General features: G+C 48.8%; 1 protein-coding gene across 1 annotated transcript in view; it reads right to left on the reverse strand.

Annotated features, from left to right (window-relative positions):
• VAV2 (vav guanine nucleotide exchange factor 2) overlaps positions 1-18,498 on the reverse strand; it is a 122,799-nt gene that overhangs the window by 42,262 nt on the left and 62,039 nt on the right. Inside the window, exon 3 of the mRNA XM_086858837.1 lies at positions 5,204-5,262. Within this exon, the coding sequence (XP_086714963.1) occupies positions 5,204-5,262 (59 nt within the window). The remainder of the gene's footprint in view (positions 1-5,203; positions 5,263-18,498) is intronic.

An 18,498-nucleotide genomic window follows, 5' to 3' on the forward strand; every position in this document is an offset into this window, starting at 1 on the left:
ACACAACGGCAGTAAAAGAATAATGGGCACAGTGCAATTGCAGAGAGCCGCTGGCAGGGAATAAAACAGTCCTTGTAAAACCAACCTTCAGGAGAAGAGGTGCCCTAACAACCTCCTCACCACAAGACACTTGAGGACTTAATTGTTAGAACACCTTTAATTGCTTGCCATTTTCACACCCAGCTGGGTCTGCCTCCCATCCCCAGGGGCAGGGGGGGAGCAGAAACCAAATCAAATCTGCAAGAAGCCTCCAGCAGGCTGGAGAATCCTTGCAAAGGCCATAAAAGTGGGTCCAGAGCAGGGCAACGAGGCTGGTGAGGGGCTTGGAACACAAAGCCCCTGTGAGGAGCCACTGAGGGAGCTGGGGTTGTTCAGCCTGGAGAAAAGGAGACTCAGAGGTGACCTTATCACTCCCTGAAAGGTGGTTGTAGGCAGGTGGGGTTGCTCTCTTTCACCGGGCAGCCACTGACAGAACAAGAGGACACAATCTCAGGCTGTGCCAAGGGAAATATAGGTTGGATATTAGGAAAAAGTTTTTCACTGAATGAATAATAAAGTACTGGAATGGCCTGCCCGGGGAGGCCGTGGAGTCACCATCCCTGGATTTAGAAAACAGACTGGATGTGGCACTGGGTGCCATGGTTTAGTTGAGGTGTCAGGGCATGGGTTGGGCTCAGTGATCCTGGAGTTCTCTTCCAACCCAGTGATTCTGTGAAAGATCTTCCCCTATCTCCCTCCAGGACAGTGAGGGGAACATCCTGATCAACTCCAGCTTGTGCCACCACATCTTCTGCAAGCAGCAGGGTTTGCTCCCAACCCTTCTTACAGGGTCACCCCCACTGCAAGCAGAAGGGTCAGCCCACACCACAGTGGGGCTTCAGTCAGGTGGGGAAATGGGTTAAAGTCATGAAACCTGGACAAAACTCCAGGCTGAATCACTGAGGAATCTCCTGATCAGCCAGTGATACACATTGGGATCACAGACACTCAAGTTTTGCAGAGCAGGGGCTGCAGGTCCAGTTCCCTGTGCCCCCTGGGCACCTCCTGCCAGGAATGCTGCTCTGCCTCTCCCTTCCCATCCCTCCTCCTTTCCCCCACACATATCCTGATATTCCTGGCAAGCTGTTAAGTTCAGAAACTCCAGGGCTGACAATGCTGCAATCCTCATTTTGAGCCCCTTTGATGCTTCACCTGGGCAAAGGGGAGCAGGGATGAGGGCTGGCAGGAGGCAGGGGCTGCAGGGAACTCTCCTCTGGATCAATCCTCACTGCTGGTACTCGTTTGGCTGCCTTGGATGTGCCTGGAGGTGGCTCTGACCTGGGCAGTGTTGAGCTTTTCTCCTCTCCCCTCTCTGTCTGCACTGTGGAGATGGGAAAAATCACAAAATCCTGGAATGGTTTGGAAGGGACCATAAGGATCATCTCATTCCAATCTCCCTAATCCAACTTCCACTAAACCAGGTTGCTCAGAGCCCCATCCAGCCTGGCCTGGAACACTTCCAGGGATGGAGCATCCACAGCTTCTCTGGGAAACCTGTTTCAAAAAACACAGAGACGGGATGGCCATTTCACAGGGTGCCCATGGGCAACCCAGCCCTGACAGCCACTCCCACTGGATCTGGACTGGTCAGTTTTTCTTCCAGGTGACACAAAGGGGTCCTGCCTTGGCCCCAAGAGGGGGAAAACTCATCCCTGTGTCCTTCCCTCCATGGCCCAGCCAAAGCATCACCACTGCTCCTGTGAGAGAAAACCTCTGACAACCAGGATTCGCCTTCCTGCCCACCTGCAAATGCTTTTAATGCTCTTTTATCAACTGTGGTGCCTTCTGAGGAGAGTCATCCAGAGGTTCAGTTCATATAGAAAGGATTTACTCAGATTTAGGGCCTCCATAAAGGCCTCTGAACATGCAAACCTCTTCCTGTTCTCAGCTGGGCTTTGCTGTGCACACATTAAAAATGCAGGCAGGCAGCACGGGCCAATATTCCTGAACCTCCTGCTTTGCCTGCAGAGGTCTGCTTCCAGGAAAAACACAGATCTCAGGGAGATGAATAAACACATGCCCCCTCCTCTGCTCAGAGCTCACTTCCAGCCCCCAGAGCACGAGGTGGATGATGGAGCCCAGAGGATGCCAGGATGCCACAGGCAGCAGGGAACAGTCGTGGCTGTGGCAGCAAAGTCTTAAGGGAAACAGAAAAAAAAAGCTTTAAGAAAATAATTATAATCCTGGTTTATTGGGACCTGCAACAAGAAGTCTTGCTGTCCTCCAGAGAGCTGAGTTTGCTCAAGAAAACTTGGAAAGAAAACTCGTAAAGGGAATGAAAATTCTTGCTTCAAAGCACAGGAGAAGCCTTGCACAACATCCGTGTGCAAAGATCACGCTGCTACAGAATCCTCCAGGCTGGCTGGGGAGTGCCAGTCAGAGTGGGAATGGGGTAATGGAATTAGGGCTGCAGTGGAAAATCCAGACATGGATAATAAAGGCTCCTTGTTCAGGGACAGCCAGGGATGGAGCACAGTGGAACTTCTCCCTGGAAGTGCTGACAGTCCTCCAAAAAGATGGAGGGAAGGATGGGAACCAAAACCAATTAAATAAATCTCTCCCGAGCTCTTTGTCCCTGTGCACAATCCTTTGGGACCACAGAGGGATCAAAATCCCAGCAGAAATTCCCATCCCATCAGCACAGAGCCCTTCCTGCAGGGCTGGCAGAAGCAGCCCTGGGATGGGGACAAGGCAGGCAGAGGATGGTCACATCAGGGCTGCAGCTACAGCTGCTGCACATTAGGCACATTGCAAATCAAACACTGCATTCAGGATCGAGTTTTTGCCCTGGTTTTGCTGCTTGTTTCTTGGAAGAAACACTCTGTCATCTCCACAGAGCTATCCTGATAGCTATCTGCAGGACTCTGGGAAACAGGGTTCCTCTGCCAAGGTTCCTGTAGCCAGAAATTATTAAGACAGAAAGAGTGATTTAATTTTTTTTTTTCACTGAACAGCACACAAGATTGATTTTTATTTTTCTCCACACCATGAAACTTATTTAAGGACAAGTAACAGGCTTTGGGATTTATTTCACTCTTAATTTGCGTGATCCTGATTCTCAGACCTTAAATAGGGATTGGAGCAGAGCCACATTTGTGCCGTGGGGCTGAAGACCATACAATCCACCCAGAATCCAAATTTCACTGTATTTACCACGGTTTTAAGCACAGTGCCTGAGCCAACAAGATTTTTCCCACTTCCAGTGGAAGCATCTTCACTGGGAGAGGGGAGAGCATGGACCCCAAGGAGCTGAGGCAGTGGTGGCTGATGTGAGCAGTCCCTTCAGGCAGCCAGAGCTGCTGCTGGTTCCCACAAGATTAGATTAATTCAGATAAATTCATTTGAGATTAGTTTCTGTCATTGAGGGGTTTGTGATGGTGCAGGAAGAGATCACCTAATTTAAAGGAAAGAAGATGCAGCAAAGGACAAAGGAAGGGCTCTGTGGCTGTAGGGGACAGCGAGGTGGGAGGGAACACTCCCAGGAGGGAAATTTTCCTGGAATTACAGAATTTGTTTCTAGTCTGTTCTATTTGCCAGCTAAAGGAGTGACAGCACTTTCTGTTCCTGCAGAGCTGGAGGAGAAACAGGGTTAATTCACAGGAAAACAGGGTTAGAAGCAAAGACTCACTGAGCTCTCTGCTACTCTTGTGTAATTACGGTGCCAAAGGCTTCCAAGATAAAGGATTTTAGTGGGAACTGTAAATGCCAGTTGTAAAACGAATGAGAGAAAGCCACACACCCACAAGAATAGCAAAGCCTCCCTCATCCCTGGATCTCAGCTACGCCCAGCCCTCAACACAACCAACAGGGGCTCAACCAAAGCATTCCCAGGGGATGGCAGCTCCTTCATCCCCTGAGCTGGATCCAGGACCTCCCTCCCTGCCTTGGGAAAGGCTTTGCCAGGGGTGACACCCTGGGACCCTCCCAGTGATGCCCCAGGACTTAAATCCAGCCCTCAGCAAGGCCCTGCAGTTTGTGCACACGAATCCCCCGCTGCTCCTGGCCTCCAAACTCCTTGGATGTTCTTTTCCCTTAAAACAAAAATCACTGCAGGCTCCTCCAGGACTCAGGGCTATTATCAAAACAAACAGTCCCTAACTTACAACAAATCTTTCCTCCTCAAGCCCTCGCCCCCTGCATCTCCCCCCAGCCCTGCTGGGATCTGGCAGATTCGTGTTTAACAGATGGGAAGGCTCCGAGCTGGTTTTACACGTGAAAAGCTGTTCCCCTCCAGCAATCTCAGCGCAGACAAGGCAGGGAAAATATGTTCCAACAGTGGGAGTGGTGGCAGGGGGTGCTGGGGATGGGTGACAGGGCTGGGAGTGGGGCAGGGACCTCATCCAGCCTGAAACTCTTCATCCTGGCTGTGCCTGGCTTGGGATGTGCCACAGATCCCCACCCAGAACAGCAGCAGGACACATGCTGTGGAGAAAATCAAATGTGTTCTATAGTTGGGGCGTGAAAACTCACACATTTCCCTCCCAAAAAAACAAGGAAAAGGTAATTTAGGCTGCAAGCTCATCCCTGTTATAGCCGTGGTCCTAATGAGATGTTCCCAGATTAATAATCCAAATGCACTCGAACAAGGAAAGCAATTGCAAAGCAATTTTGCAGGGAGCTGAACAAAGAGCAGGATAACAGCTCTGCTTAATAGGGGCTGTCTGCTGCTTTTAATTCCTTCTCCAGTGCTCCCTCAGCTAACAGAGGAGCAGGCAGCACGCCTTGGGTGCCAGGGCACTCCTCCCACCCTCACCAAGGATGTGCCTGTGACAAAGCCAGGGGGACATTTCCCAGCTGTCACGGGCAGAAAGGTCCCTGGGCTCCCCTGCACAGGGACAGTGGGGACAGTGGGGTGATGCCACAGCTCCTGGGCACTGCTGACTTTCCTGGGATCCCTCATGAAGCTGAGCAAAACCTCCAGCTAGAGACACCAAAACTCACCCTGCTGCCCTTCCTGGCACAAACAGCGTACACAGCTCCTCGTATTTTCACTATTTCATCTGAAATTACTCCCAAGCAGCTGTAAGGACCCCACCTACATCCCAAAGATGCCCCTGGTGTCTGTTTAACCCTATCATGGGCAGCTTCTAATGAATCTGATGTGATTAAATACAAGGAACATGGAGAGATGTTATTTTAAAGCATCGTATTGAAAGGATCTTACCTAATTCCTTTGGTTTGAGCAATACTGTGGAAGGAGAGCCTGGATACTGCAGAGATCACCTGGAAATGAGAGAAAGAGATGTTGGTGTGCTTACTGGTGACACAGGAAGGTTTGGTGGGAGCCCAAGGATCCCCAGCCTGGTGCTTGGAGCTGAACCCCAATGGAATGGATGTGCTCAATCCCCCCTCAGTGTCACAGTGTCACCATCAGGGCTGGGAGGACACTGCCAGTGCAAACCCTGCTGCAGGTTCCACCACAAAAAAAACACAAAAAGCACAAAAAACATTTAGCCCTCAGCTATAAAGATATTATTGAACAGCTTCATCTGAGGAAACGCCATCCCCACACTCATTTAGAGAGCCCAGACCTGCCCTGACAGGTTTTAAGCAACACTAAGAAGCACTGAGAAAACCCTCTTCATTTGTATTTTATTACAAAAGGATTACAACTCCTTTCGTGTCTCTCCTCACACAAAATGATCTTATTGAGGCAAACTTGCCAAGACTGAACAGCTCTGATTCCTTGCAATTCAATAAAGATGCATCATCAGTTTGTCAGAGGTGAGTGCAGACCATCGCCCTTTTCTGCCAGAAAACAGCCAGGAGTGATTCAACACCAAAATATTCTCATCAGCATTGCAATCAGAAGCAATAAAACCACCAGGTTTTTCAGAAAAACTCCCATTTTTTGATGGAAGTTTTAATTGCTAAGGGGAACTTTCAGTGAAGAGGAACAAAGAATGGGTTTGGGTCTCTTGTAGATTTAAACTGTGTTCTACTCTTGTTCACATTCACCATTTCAAAGCTGGAGTTATTAAAACAAACTTCTTATTTTTGGACTGGTTTCCAATCTACTGGGGTGGGGCATGGATAAAGGGTGGGCTACAGGTGGAAAAACCCAACCCTCTGGGGGCAGCCTGGAGCTGCCACAGGGACCCCTCAGATCCCTTTATTCAGGAATTTTACTTTGGGATGCTCCCCTGGTTTGCTGAGCCACCTCCACACCACCCAGCCAGGGACCACATCCCTGTTTTCTCCTGGGATGAACTCAGAGCCTCTCTGCCTCCCACATTTTTATCCCAGGACATCAGTGAGAGCCTCATCTCAGTCCATCCTTTTCCTCCACACATTTGCAACCTTCATCCCTCCCACTTTTCATCTGCCATGAATTCCAGCCTGGCTGTCAGCTGCTGCTGCCCCACGTGGAGCCAAAGCCAGGGCAGCAACCAGAAACCTGCCAGAGTTCGGTGTCCAGCGGGTGATTCCCACATGGAAAACAGGGAACAGAACATCCCTGAAAGGCTCCAAGGCTCATCACAGCACAAAACACCACCAGTGGTACCTGTGACACCAGCTCAGACAGGGCACAGAGACTGGAGACTCCACTGGCACCCCCAGCCCTGCTCCAGGGGACTTAAAATAGTGCCAGGGAAGTCCTAGGCTGACTGACTGAGTCTCTTCCATGCTCTATTCTTAGCCTTCTGAAGTAAAAATCCAGTTTGTGAATCAGACAGTTCCACTGTGGGGTTTGACTTCCAGGGAAATTTAAGAGGGAAGCTCCTGGTTCCCCTCACCAAGAAGCTCCCCCCTGTCCTTTGCTGCACAGCCCCGAGCTCTGCACATGCTGGCACATCAAAGCCTGGGCACTGCTTCCAGGGAGGAGCCAGCACAGCCAGGATCCCAAATCCACCCTCAGGTGAGAAAACCAAACCCAGCGTGAGGGATCAGGCACAAAAAAACCTCCCTGACACAGCTCCAGAAGGTTGAACAGCGACTGTCCCAATATCAGGGAATATTTTTCCCAATAACTCCTGCTAAGAGCAAGAGAAGCCAAGTGCAAGGCCAGCTCCTCACAGATCCCAGCCAGGGAAGAGCTTAAGCATGTATGTGAAGGGAAGTAATCCTCTCAATTTCAACAGGATTAAACAACATTCTTAAAAGTAAATCACCCCTTAAGTGTTTGCTAAACCGTGTCTCATTTTCCCCTGTAAAATTTGCAGGCAAACCCAGGCCTGACTTGTGGCTCTGGGGTTGGGTCAGGATCTGTTCCACACCCACACGGCAGCACGAGGGTCCCTGATCCCAGCTGAGGCTTTTCCCTGCTTCTGGAATACCAGGACAGAGCAAAACAACAAAAACAGACATTCCAACCTGCCCCTGAACACTTCAGGGATGGGGCAGCCACAGCTTCTCTGGGCACCTCGTCCCAGGGCCTCCCCACCCTCAAATTCCTTCCCAATATCCATCTAACCCAAATCTCTTTCAGTTTAAAGCCATTTCCCCTTGTCCTGCCACTCCATCCCTTGCCAAAAGTCACCCTCCAAGTCATTAGAAGATGTTTGGAAAACCATTCTCTTATCTCTGCATTTTTCTTCCAGGAGATGTAGGGCTGTGGATTTTAACAACAGGGGCTTATGCAGATTATTGCTATTATTATTACCTCTTCACCCATTCCTCAATGCAATTTCCTCCCTAGAAACTGCATTCAGCACACAAAATTACCATAAAAGCTATATATAACATCCCACTGACAATAAGATGGCAGGAATATAAATAGGAATATAAAGGTACCAAATGCAGGTGAGGCACAGACACTTTTCTCTAGCAGTGACCTGCCAAAGGGTTGGTGGGTAAATTCCTGGTGGTTTTGCCATGACAAGTGAGGGATGCCCTTCACATTCCTGAAATTCCAGGAATTGAAGTGTGCCTTGTATTTATGGGGGTTGAATCCAACCACCCAGCTGATCACTGACTGACCAGAGAGATCATTGCTGCAAAACAGCAGCACCACGAAGCGAGGCACGAGGGCCCTGCATGTCATTTCAGGTTTAAAAAGGCACAGAGTTCTGTACTTCATGGGAAAAAAGAAAGAAAGTAAAAGTAAAATAAAATAATCAAGACTCAAAGTGGGTTCCTCACACTCACTGGTCAGTTTGGGAAAAAAAACAAAGTCAGTAAAGAAATGGGATTTTTGAAAAGAATAAAAAAAAACACAATAGCCACACCACTTCCATAAAAAATTCACCACTTTTCTTCCTTACTTCCAACACCTTCTTTTAGGAATTATAGATTTTAAAATAAACCAAAGCCAAATAGAAAATAAATTACTATGCTCACTGCTCTTCTACTTCCTACAGCATTGTTTATGCCTGATGGTATCTCTGAGCATCTAGAAAACTCTAAAATAAACTTTTTTTTATTTGAAAAAACAAACTGACCCAGCTGGACTGGAGAACACTTTGTAGAGGAGGAACTTTCCAGCTCTGGGCACTCCAGGAGTGACCCTGGGAGTGGGAATGAGCAGAGGGCTCATAGCCAGCACTGAGCATTTCCACAACAAACAGATGTGCTTGGAAGCAAATCAGGAGGTCTGCCCAACACTGATAACTCTGGGCAGAGACCCCTCTGTGCCACCTCTGCCCATCCCATGGCAGAGGGGTTTTCACAGCCTGGAATTACAGGGAGTCATTTTCTGCTTTGCCCCTAAACTCACAAAGGGCAAAACAAATCCTCAGGCCAAACATCCCCAGCCTCAGGCAGAAACTTGACCCCAAAATCAGAGACAAACTGATGGTATCTCTGAGCAACCAGAAAAACTCTCAAATAAACTCTCTCAGGTTTGAAAAAACAAACCAGCTGGACTGGGGGAACACTTGGCACGGGAGGAACGCAGAGATATCATTTCCAAGCTGGATAATGGCATCCCACAACCAAAACACTGATGGGAACAGTCCCAGAGACAGGAATGCTCAAAGAAATGCAGTCCTCAGAGCAAGGAGGATTTGATCCAGCTGCCTCCTGCCTGAGGTGCTGGAGAATCCTGAATTTTCTCCTGCTGGTGCACGTGGCTGGGCAGCTCCTGTTTGCTCTTCTCCCTGCACACCTGGGCACTTCCCAGCAGCTTCACCCCCCTGCACACCCCTCCTGGGCTGGGCACCACCTGCTGCTTGCAAACCAAGCAGCTCCCAGCCTCCCATCTCTCTGTTTGCATATCTCTGTCCCAAACCAACGTGGTTTGGACCTTGGCTGGACCAGCCCTGGAAAACCAGAAGAGTGTGAGGGGAACACAAACCACAACCTGCTTGCTCTGGAGCAGTCATTTGTGCTTTTGCCTGGGACATAAACTTGCAAGGGCCCTTTTCCCTGGACACAGAGCAGCCAGAACTGCTGCTGCTTCAGCATCCCAGGAATTTGCTGAGGAATTCCTTAAATCTCCCTCTCCTGCTACAAGCTGGTACCAGAGAAGAGCATCAGCCCTGTTTGGGCAGGAGGAAATCAGACAACGTGCAATGTTTTCCTGGGATGCCAAGGGTGGGCACAGCCCCATGAAAGGATCTGATCAGATGGATTTTCCTACACCCACCCTCTCAAGCTGGATCACATCCACCCAGCTGCCTGCTGAGGATGAGGCTGTCCAGTAATAATTGGTTTGGACAACAGGTTTGGATTTCCTGGATGATTTCCTCAGTGGCTCCACTTCGCCTGCCCAGGGATGCCACACTTCTCCCAGTGCCACTCATGCTGTTTGCTGGCATCCAGCTTCTGGAGGGGTGCCAGCTGAGCAGATTTGGGCTGATACACATTTGATAAGGATTACAAATCAAAGCCAGGGAAGTTTTCCTGGTGTCCAGGCTTCTGTCCCTGTATTTCAGTGCAAGGGCCATGCAACAGATGGGCAAGTGTGGGTATGGCAAAGCCTCTTCCCTCCTCCAACAGATACCAGGGATCCTTCACTGGCACTTCCATTTGCTTTATTGCTGGTCCCAGAGCTCTGGCAGCTCCTCCTCTCCCCCAGCCCCACAGGGTGGTGAAGCCCATTTGCTGTAAAGTGCTGCTTTAAGCCACACAGTGTGTTTGAATGGGCTTCTAAAAACAACATTATTAAATCCTCACTATTTTGCATTAAACCCCATGATCTGGCCACATTACATGCTGGGGGTGCAAATATTAAATCACTGGGAAAAGCCACTGCTGATTTCCAGTGGGAACAGCACTCCTGTAGGATTTTAACAGGTTTATTTTGGGCTCTTTGGGGCTGGCATCATGTCTGAAATCATGAAGCCTTTCAAGAATGAGCAGTCACTGCAAAACCATCACTGTTCCCTTACAAGCAGCAGAAAAGAACAATTCAGGTGGATTTATGGCTACTGCTAGAAAATCTCTGCACTCTGTCACACCATCATAAGTTATCCAGATGCACACAGCCCATCTCCCATATTTAAGACACCAATTTGTCTTTTCCCATCACAGAAGAGCTGAGGAAGGAAGGGAACACTGTCACACATCTTTGGCGTGCCTAAACCCCGATGTCTGAGTGTCCAGAGGTGTCTGTGCTCCTCTGTCCCCACCCCACAGCAAACAGGGGCAGGGCAGGTCACTCCCTTTCTTGTGACACAGAGAAGATCCAAAGGCAACAAGAGAAGAGGCAAAGCATCACCGAGAGCCACAACCCAGCCCAGCCATGGCTCCCCGTGCCTCCCACAGCTCCCAAAAGCAGGAATTAATGCCCTGAAACTCCAGTGCCTGCGTGATGCTGCCGAGTTCCTCTAATACAACAGCAATAAAGAGCTGTTCTGCTCCTTAATGGGCTCTCTCCTCCGCCACGGCTGCTGAGCTGCTGCCTCGTTCAGTACTTTTATTATCTTTATGTGATAGCAGTGACTGGAGCGAGGAGCTGGCTTCCATGGGACTTAAAAAGCCTCAGGGGGGAAACCCAGCGGTTTTTCAGTGAGCCAGCACCAAAGCCAAGAGAGATGAGCTGGGAAAGAACCTCCAGCTGAACACAGAGATTGATTTGATGGCCCTGGAATAGCTGGAGCGGTGAGCTCAGCCCTTGGGAGAGCTCAGCAGCACCCATGGGTGCTGAAGTGTTCAGGGCACTGGGAGAGAGGGTTGAGAGGGACACAGGTCACCCTGAGAATCAGGCCTTCAATATTGTTTTTTCTACAAGCTCTAGCCACTTTCCCAGCAAAGAAACCATAAACATAGGTGTTTATACATTCCATTAAAGATAGGCCTTTTGATGGACATCTCTCACGGCCAGTGGGGTTGGGAAGGTGTTAACCTCACTATCCAATCCCTGGTCGTGGTCATACACCTATAAATACTGAAAGAATAAATAAAGAACGCTCTTTCTTTCACCCCACCTCAAACTGTGTCTGTGTGACTTATTTTGTGTCCAGCAGTGACAGAACACACTCAGCAAAGCCTGAGAAGCACAAGTCAGACGAGCTTTCCCTTTGCTCAGAGCAATAATGAAATCTATTTGAGCAGAAGGAGCCAGCAGGGAGAAGAAAGTGGTAAGAGCTCCACTTTTATTGCAGCTGGGATTTCAGCATTCTCCCAGTGGATTCCTAGAGACAAGGAGGATTCCCAGAAAGGCCTGAGCACTGCAAGTCTGATCTGAGGGCTGGCTGCTTCCCTCCAGATTAAAGATATTACAGAATTGCCACTTAAGAAAAAATAAAATCCAGTGTGTAACTGGAGGGGAATCGTTTGCATGGCTTTGTGATGGTTACAAAAGGAGAGTGTCCTTTGGGAAAGGAGGGTTATGAGGCTGGGGACTGGGCTTTTCCCCCCAACCCTGGCAAATTACAGGGGGAAAACCACAAACAAAGCGGCTCCAGCAGGAGCTTGACTCAGGTGAGCACAGCCAGGGTGGCTGTGACAGCTCCATCAGCACCAGGCAAAGCTCCACACCCCACTACAGCCCCTCTGCTCTGTCCAGCTCCTTCCCTCTGCCCCTAATTAGCCGTTCCCTAATGAAGCTGGAAGGATGCCGAGCTCTGAGCAGCAGAAGAGGGAGCTGGAGCATGGGAAGGTGTGAAACGTGGGAGGACGTGGGCGCTGACGGCTCCGACCTCACCAAGTCCCTGCTGAAAGCCACCAAGCTGTGCTGGGCACTTGGCCCGGAAAGAGGGGTAGGAAGGGAGGAAAAAGACAAAAAAAAAATTCCTAAAACCACTAATTAGCTTTAAATGCTGGTAAATAGGCTTACACAGGCAGTCTGCAAAGCTCTGAGCATGGACCAAGCTGCCACAGAGACACCTCATACCGGGTGTGGGACACCAGCAGGATCATTCCAGCAGCTCAGGGCAGAACTCATTGTGCCTCCGAGCTTCCATGGTCCAAATCTGGGCCACGATGCTATGGATGGATCTCTGCAGGCTTTGGAGAGCCTAGAAAAGGCCCAGAGCTCAAACTGTGCTAAGCAGGGTGGTTATAATTATCATATCTGTGCTTTTCATGGATGTAACAACCAGAAGTATTCACGGGAAAGGGTCTTGAAGAGAACTCCTGGCCCCACAGCACTGATTCAAAAGGATAGGATGGCCAGACAACCCCAGAAATGGCTCCAGTATTTGTCTTACACCACAGGGAACACCAAGACAGGCTAAACTTTGTCCAATAACCAGCTGCTCCTGCTAAACATTTGAATTCAGTCAGATTTAATTAAGTTTGCTCCCCAAATTGCGGGTGAACTGCTCCACAACCCCATCCCTTCCTCGTGCTAAAGGGCTCCAGGTCCTCCTGTGACCCCTGCCCATAACTCAGGCTGCCTGAAGTCAGGCACTTTAGCAAAACCCTCTCCTTCTGACTCAAAAAGAGCCACCCTAACAAACTTTTCCAGGGAAAAGCCCCTGTTAGAGGCAGTTCCTTAGGGATTATTTGCACCCTAAGTAAAAACCTGCTCAGGCAGAGCATGGAAAAGGAGAAGCTCCCGTTAATTCCTGGTGGTAGAAGGTGAGACAGGAGCGTGGCTCTGCTCTCAGCTCTCACCTGAGCTATCCCCATACCTGAAATTCTGCACTCAGCTCACCCAGAAAAGCTGGGGCTGCCCCGTCCCTGGAATTGTTGAGGGAGGCTTGGAGCACCCTGGACTAGTGGAAGGTGTCCCTGCCCATGGCAAGGGTGAGACAAGATGGGTTTTAATGTCCTTTCCAAACCATTTTTTGGTTTTATCACTCCATGACCAGACTCAATATTAAAAAGCTGCCACCCCATCCCAGCCCTTTCATCAGCTCTACCTTGACGTATTCCAAGTGAATTCCAGCCAAGGGGAATTTCCAAGGGCTCCTTGCACACTGCAAGGAGAGGCTCTCCTGCAAAAACATCCCCCCCTCCTCCCCCAGTATTGATTTGATTTGTCGAAACAGATGGAAAAAACAGCTAGTCAGATGCAAAACATGGATATCCAAACCTGCTTCCAAGAAACTGGCTTTAATCTGTATTAGGTTTAATCCCTTTCGATCAAGGCCTGGGATGTAAGCAGGAAATATTATAGATTTTCACATACCTTTGGGTTCCCATTTCTGCTTGGCTCCAAAAGGGAGCTGGGAGGTCAGAGCAAAACATATGGAGCACCAAAAAAGAAAAAGTGGTTTAGGAACATTTTGCATGTGCAAGAAAAATTGGAAGCATCCATATGAAACCAATCCACTTGCACAAAGAGTAATTTACCTATTAGAGGGAAAGAGAGAGAGCTTAAAATTCTCCTTGCCTGATTTCCTTCATCATTTTCCCAGGTGCTAAAGGAAAAAAATGCAGCCAGATATAAAAACAACACAAAGGAAAGGGTTTAAAAGCTTTTTTTTCCCCTGCATTTTGCAGAGCCCCCAGTTTCTGGCAGGGCCACAGCCTCCAGCACAGGTTTTTCCCCAGAAGTTTAGATCCTTTCGAGTCCCAGGGCAGCAGCACTGATGGGAGATGCCCCATCTGCAGATGGACAGACCAAGGACAGGTTTGTCCCTCCCTGCCACACCCAGGGCTTTGGTTTTGAAGTCACCATCCCACTGAATGGAAATACCCCACTTCAAGGGAGGCACCTGCAGCTTAACACTTCAGAGCTGCTGTGGTCCAAGCCCTGAAGGCAGAGGAAGCTTTTCCATTGATTCCTCAGGCTCTGAGCCCTGGATTCATCCTGAAGCTCTACTTAACTCCCCCCATCCTACCTGCAAAGCATCAGCTCTGCCCCAAGGAGCCTCAGGGAAGCAAAGTCCCTCCTAAAGCCCTGCTGCAGCAGCAGCTTAACCATCACAAGCTGTTTGAGACCAGCTGTGTTTTACAAATCAGGAGAAAAAACTCGTTTAAGCTCAAAGAAATTCCTGTAATTCCAACGTACACAAAAGAGGCAGGAAGCAAACAGGAGTTTTTCAAGTGCACTGTAAAAGGCAGCTTTTAGAATTTGCCTGGGATTTGCTGCTTTGATTTGCTCAAAACCTGGAACCGCTGTGTTTGCAGGGACGGGAGACCTTTCCCATTGAAGTTTCTTTCCCTGCAGCTACACAGAGTCAGGGCTTGCAGCAGGAATCCCTCTTGGCTCCACAGATGGAGGGGCTGCTCCAAGCTTCCTGAACAGGCACAGACGCACCTGGATGAAACATCTTCACTTTCCCAGCTTGAAGTTTAAAAGAAAAAAGGAGGGAAAAAGGCCCAGAGGAGAAGGGTGGTGCAGAAGAACTCGATGTGCTCGTGAGCTCTGGGAACACACAACCAGGAGAGGGCTGGAGCTCCCCTCTGCCTGCACTCCCTTCCCACCTCAAAACAGAGTGATATTGAGCAGAAACACTCAGCAAGAACAGCAGGAAGAGAAGCACAGGAAAGCAGGATGAAGTTCATTTCCTTAGACCTGATCCTCTCCCAGACTCCATGGAGGAGAAGCACCTTGTATACTTGTGGGGTTTATTATCATTATAAACAGAATTCCCCCAAAGCCAGCCAGGTCTGAGCTGCCTTCTTGCCCCAGATCAGCACTAACATGCCCCTTAAATATCCATTTTTCACGCACTGGGGACACTTGAACACACGACCAAATCACCACAAACGCATCACCAGGGGCTGATCCAGCACCCTCAAAACTGCTCTTCAAACTGAGACATCTCTTGGTGCTACTGAGCTCCAGCTTCACCCTGGATTGTTTGCAAGTACAAGGTCCTGGTTTCATGAGTAACTAAAAAACTTTGATAAGATCACCCTGAGCATCCTACACCAGTTCAGGTGTGGGGAACAAGGAAGCAAACTTCTCCCTTCTAAACCCAGGAAACTTTAATTCAGATTATGATTTAAATTCTCATCCTTTCCTCCCGAGCTGGAAGAGGCTCCCAAATCCCACAAAGCCACATTCAGACATGTAATCAATCAGGGAATCATTTACCATCTCCTGCACCACTCTGCAAATGTCTGCAAGCATCCAGCAAGTCTGGAAAATAACTGACATGAACTTCAGCCCTCCAGTATTGCCAATTTAGCTGCTATAATTGTCCCTTCCAAAGTTTCTCAAAGGAAAGGAGTGATGCAGGCTGCCACTCATGGAGGCAGGAGAACATTCCCACTGCTCCCTCCTCCTGTCCAGAGGGTCTGGAAGATTTCATATCAGAAACAAATGCCCAATTTATCCAGCTTATTGATGTAAAGCCATCACAGGAATTCACTGCTCTTCACTCAGAAAAAATCACCCATTCAAAGCTGCAGAATGCTGTGGTTGAACCTTTAGCTGTAGTAAGGAGAAATTCCTTATATATTTTCACCAGACTGTTTCCATCCACGGATTTTCCCTGTCTTGAGAACCCAAACCAGAGGGATGTGCTGAGATTCTGCTGCTGGCCTGACCCTTCCATCAGTGTTACCCAGCTGGACACCTCAGTCACTTCCTGCCAATCCAAAAGTGTCACCTCTGGGTTTCCTGGGAAACAACTGCATTAAATTCCCAATTCCTAGAAAAACAGGCAGCCAGCAGGAGCTAAACCAGCATGTTCAGAAGACTGAGGGTAGGGAGGAGCAGCCCAGAGCAGAGAGAAGAAATTCCCAGCTTCTTAGGCAAGGTCAGGTCACCTTTTTCTGTGAGTTTGCATTATTTTGGAGGGAAAAAAAAAACCCCTACAAATGTTTAAATTCTTATTCTGTAAGAAGAGCCACAAGCAGGGTCCGGTGTTGAATATCAGAGCTCCTGATTTGTGTGCTTTATCCTTCCTCAATGCACAATTCCTGCCCAGTTTTCCAAGAACTGTTTCAAAAGGAGGAGAATCTGGCAAAGGACAGCTCTAGCAGGCAAACAAACACTACCCACAAGCTTTTCTCTTTGCAATTATTTCATGTTTGACACAAATGAAGCCCCTCAAGACTGTGCAGTGCAGCAGCAGAGCCAAGACATCCGTGTGCAAGGATGCTGCTCCTCCTCTTCCCTGCCATTCCTGAAGGAGATAAAATGATTAGGTTTTATTTTATTACAGATTCTGCTTTGCTGGTGAAATACCTCCCAGAAATAAATGTTGTTTCAGAAATAAGAAAAGGGTTTTCCATCAATCATATCCTGAGCACAGAAACAACCCTCGCTTCCTCTCTGATTCAGTTCTCAAAATAGAAAGCCCTGAATTTCCCAAATCCATGATTAACTAGAAGCAAGAGGTTTCCAGACAAAACTCGCTGTCTGGAGCAGCCTCCTACCCCTGGGCAGGCAAATTCCTGGTCTGGGCTTTCCAAAGAGAATGGCACATCAGACAGAGACCTCTGACACTGCCACATTTTTCCTGTTTGTTAATCCTATGACATCAATTAATGCATTTCCACCTGCAGGAAGGCAGGAGCCTGGGGCAGAGAGAGCAGAACCCACAAGGCATTTTCCAGAGATACTCAGAAACCACCTCCCTTCCTCTCATCCTGTGGCAGAGGATAAATATACCCTCAAAGTGCTTTGATTTGACTGAGGATGTTAAATTTAGTCGCTTCTCTGTCTTTGCAGACAGCACATTTACTGCTCCGGGGATGACTGAAACATCACTCCCAGCACACTGCAAAGAGGCCCAGAAAAGAACTGCACTGAAAAAACATCCAAAATATTGGCTCCCCTGACAGGGTGTCACAGCTCACACATGACAGGGTGGAAAGGGAAGCTGGATGGATTTCCACGGTCACTACTGCACACAGGGAAAGACAAGATGATCTAAGGGTCCCTTCAGGCCTAACAAATCCATACAGCTGTTAAAAAAAAAAGGAAAAAATATCATAGATTAGATCTTGTCTGTCTCCAAGAAAAAGAAGGAGTCAGGCATGATGTTTTCTGTCAGTGATTTAAGGTGAAAACAGCTTTGTGAAGGATGCTCAGGCAGACTCCCCAGCTGGATCCTTCAGTGTGAGCTGAGCTCTGCTCAGGACCTGCAGTGAGCCAGGATGGTTTAAAACAGCAGGGAAAGCAAAGTGGCAGCTGGAGACCCCATCCTCAGTGGGAAGGGGAGGGAAGCAGCACATGGAAGGTGTTTGCATCCCAAGGGAACACGGTCCCGATGCTCCCGGTGGTGTGCCTGCATCCCCCAGCTCGGTGTGCAGCGTCACAGCAGCTCCCAAAGTGTCACCAGCTGTTTATCAGCCGCTAAAAATGCGTTTAAAAATTAATAGGAACAGATTGAGCACGTCTGGAACACACAGAGAGCAGAAGCTTTGAGGAATTCCAACACGTGACTCTTGAATCGAGTGGGCTGGGAAGCGCCAGCCTTGGTACAGGAGAGAAAATGGCAAAAATACACTCACACCTCATCACACAGAGCAAGGGAAACGTGGCTGGAACCACCTCGTGCTCCTTCTCCCAGCCCTTTAACCAGACTTTGGAGACAAAGAACAGCTGGGCCCTGCACTGTGGTCAACAGGGGGAGGGAAAAAGTGGGATTTATCCATGTGTTAATACAGGCTCCCATCACCACACCCCCCTGATGGTTCTAAGGGCTCAGGTTTGAACACACAATGTTGATAAAGGTCATCAAGATGGATGAGAGTCCTTGACAACGCCCTGTGCAGGAGGGAATGAGGGTCCCAGCAGCCACAAAGGGAAAAACAGTTAAAAAATGAACAAGAATTGCTGGTGCCAGCAGGGCAGAGTTATCAATAAATGTCAACACCCAAAACTGCATCCCAAAGGCCAGGGATGCAAACTGTGAGGATGAGATCAGAGAAATAACTGCTGTCACCTCAGGTATGAGCAGGTCAGCCCCAGAGGGTCAGGGAAAACTCCCTGGAGCTCTTGTCCAGAACAAAGAGATTTTGTAATCAAACAGGTAAAACTGGTTTCTGTCCTATGGAGCTCCTGGAAATGTCTGACAAGTATTTACTTGTGGGAACAGGAAACTGGGATTTGTTCTTAGCTGGCTCTCTTGGCATTTTCTAACTGCCAGGAAGAGCACAATAAAGTTACTAACTTCACAACCAGCAGGTATTTTACACAGGGCATTTTACAAAGCACAAAATCCAAAATCCCCAAAATCCCACGTCTGGATGAGCCCCTGCTCAGATGCCCCATGTGGGGCATGA

Source organism: Cyanistes caeruleus, chromosome 20 (assembly GCF_971803275.1).
Source record: "Cyanistes caeruleus chromosome 20, bCyaCae1.hap1.1, whole genome shotgun sequence".
Taxonomy (NCBI): domain Eukaryota; kingdom Metazoa; phylum Chordata; class Aves; order Passeriformes; family Paridae; genus Cyanistes; species Cyanistes caeruleus.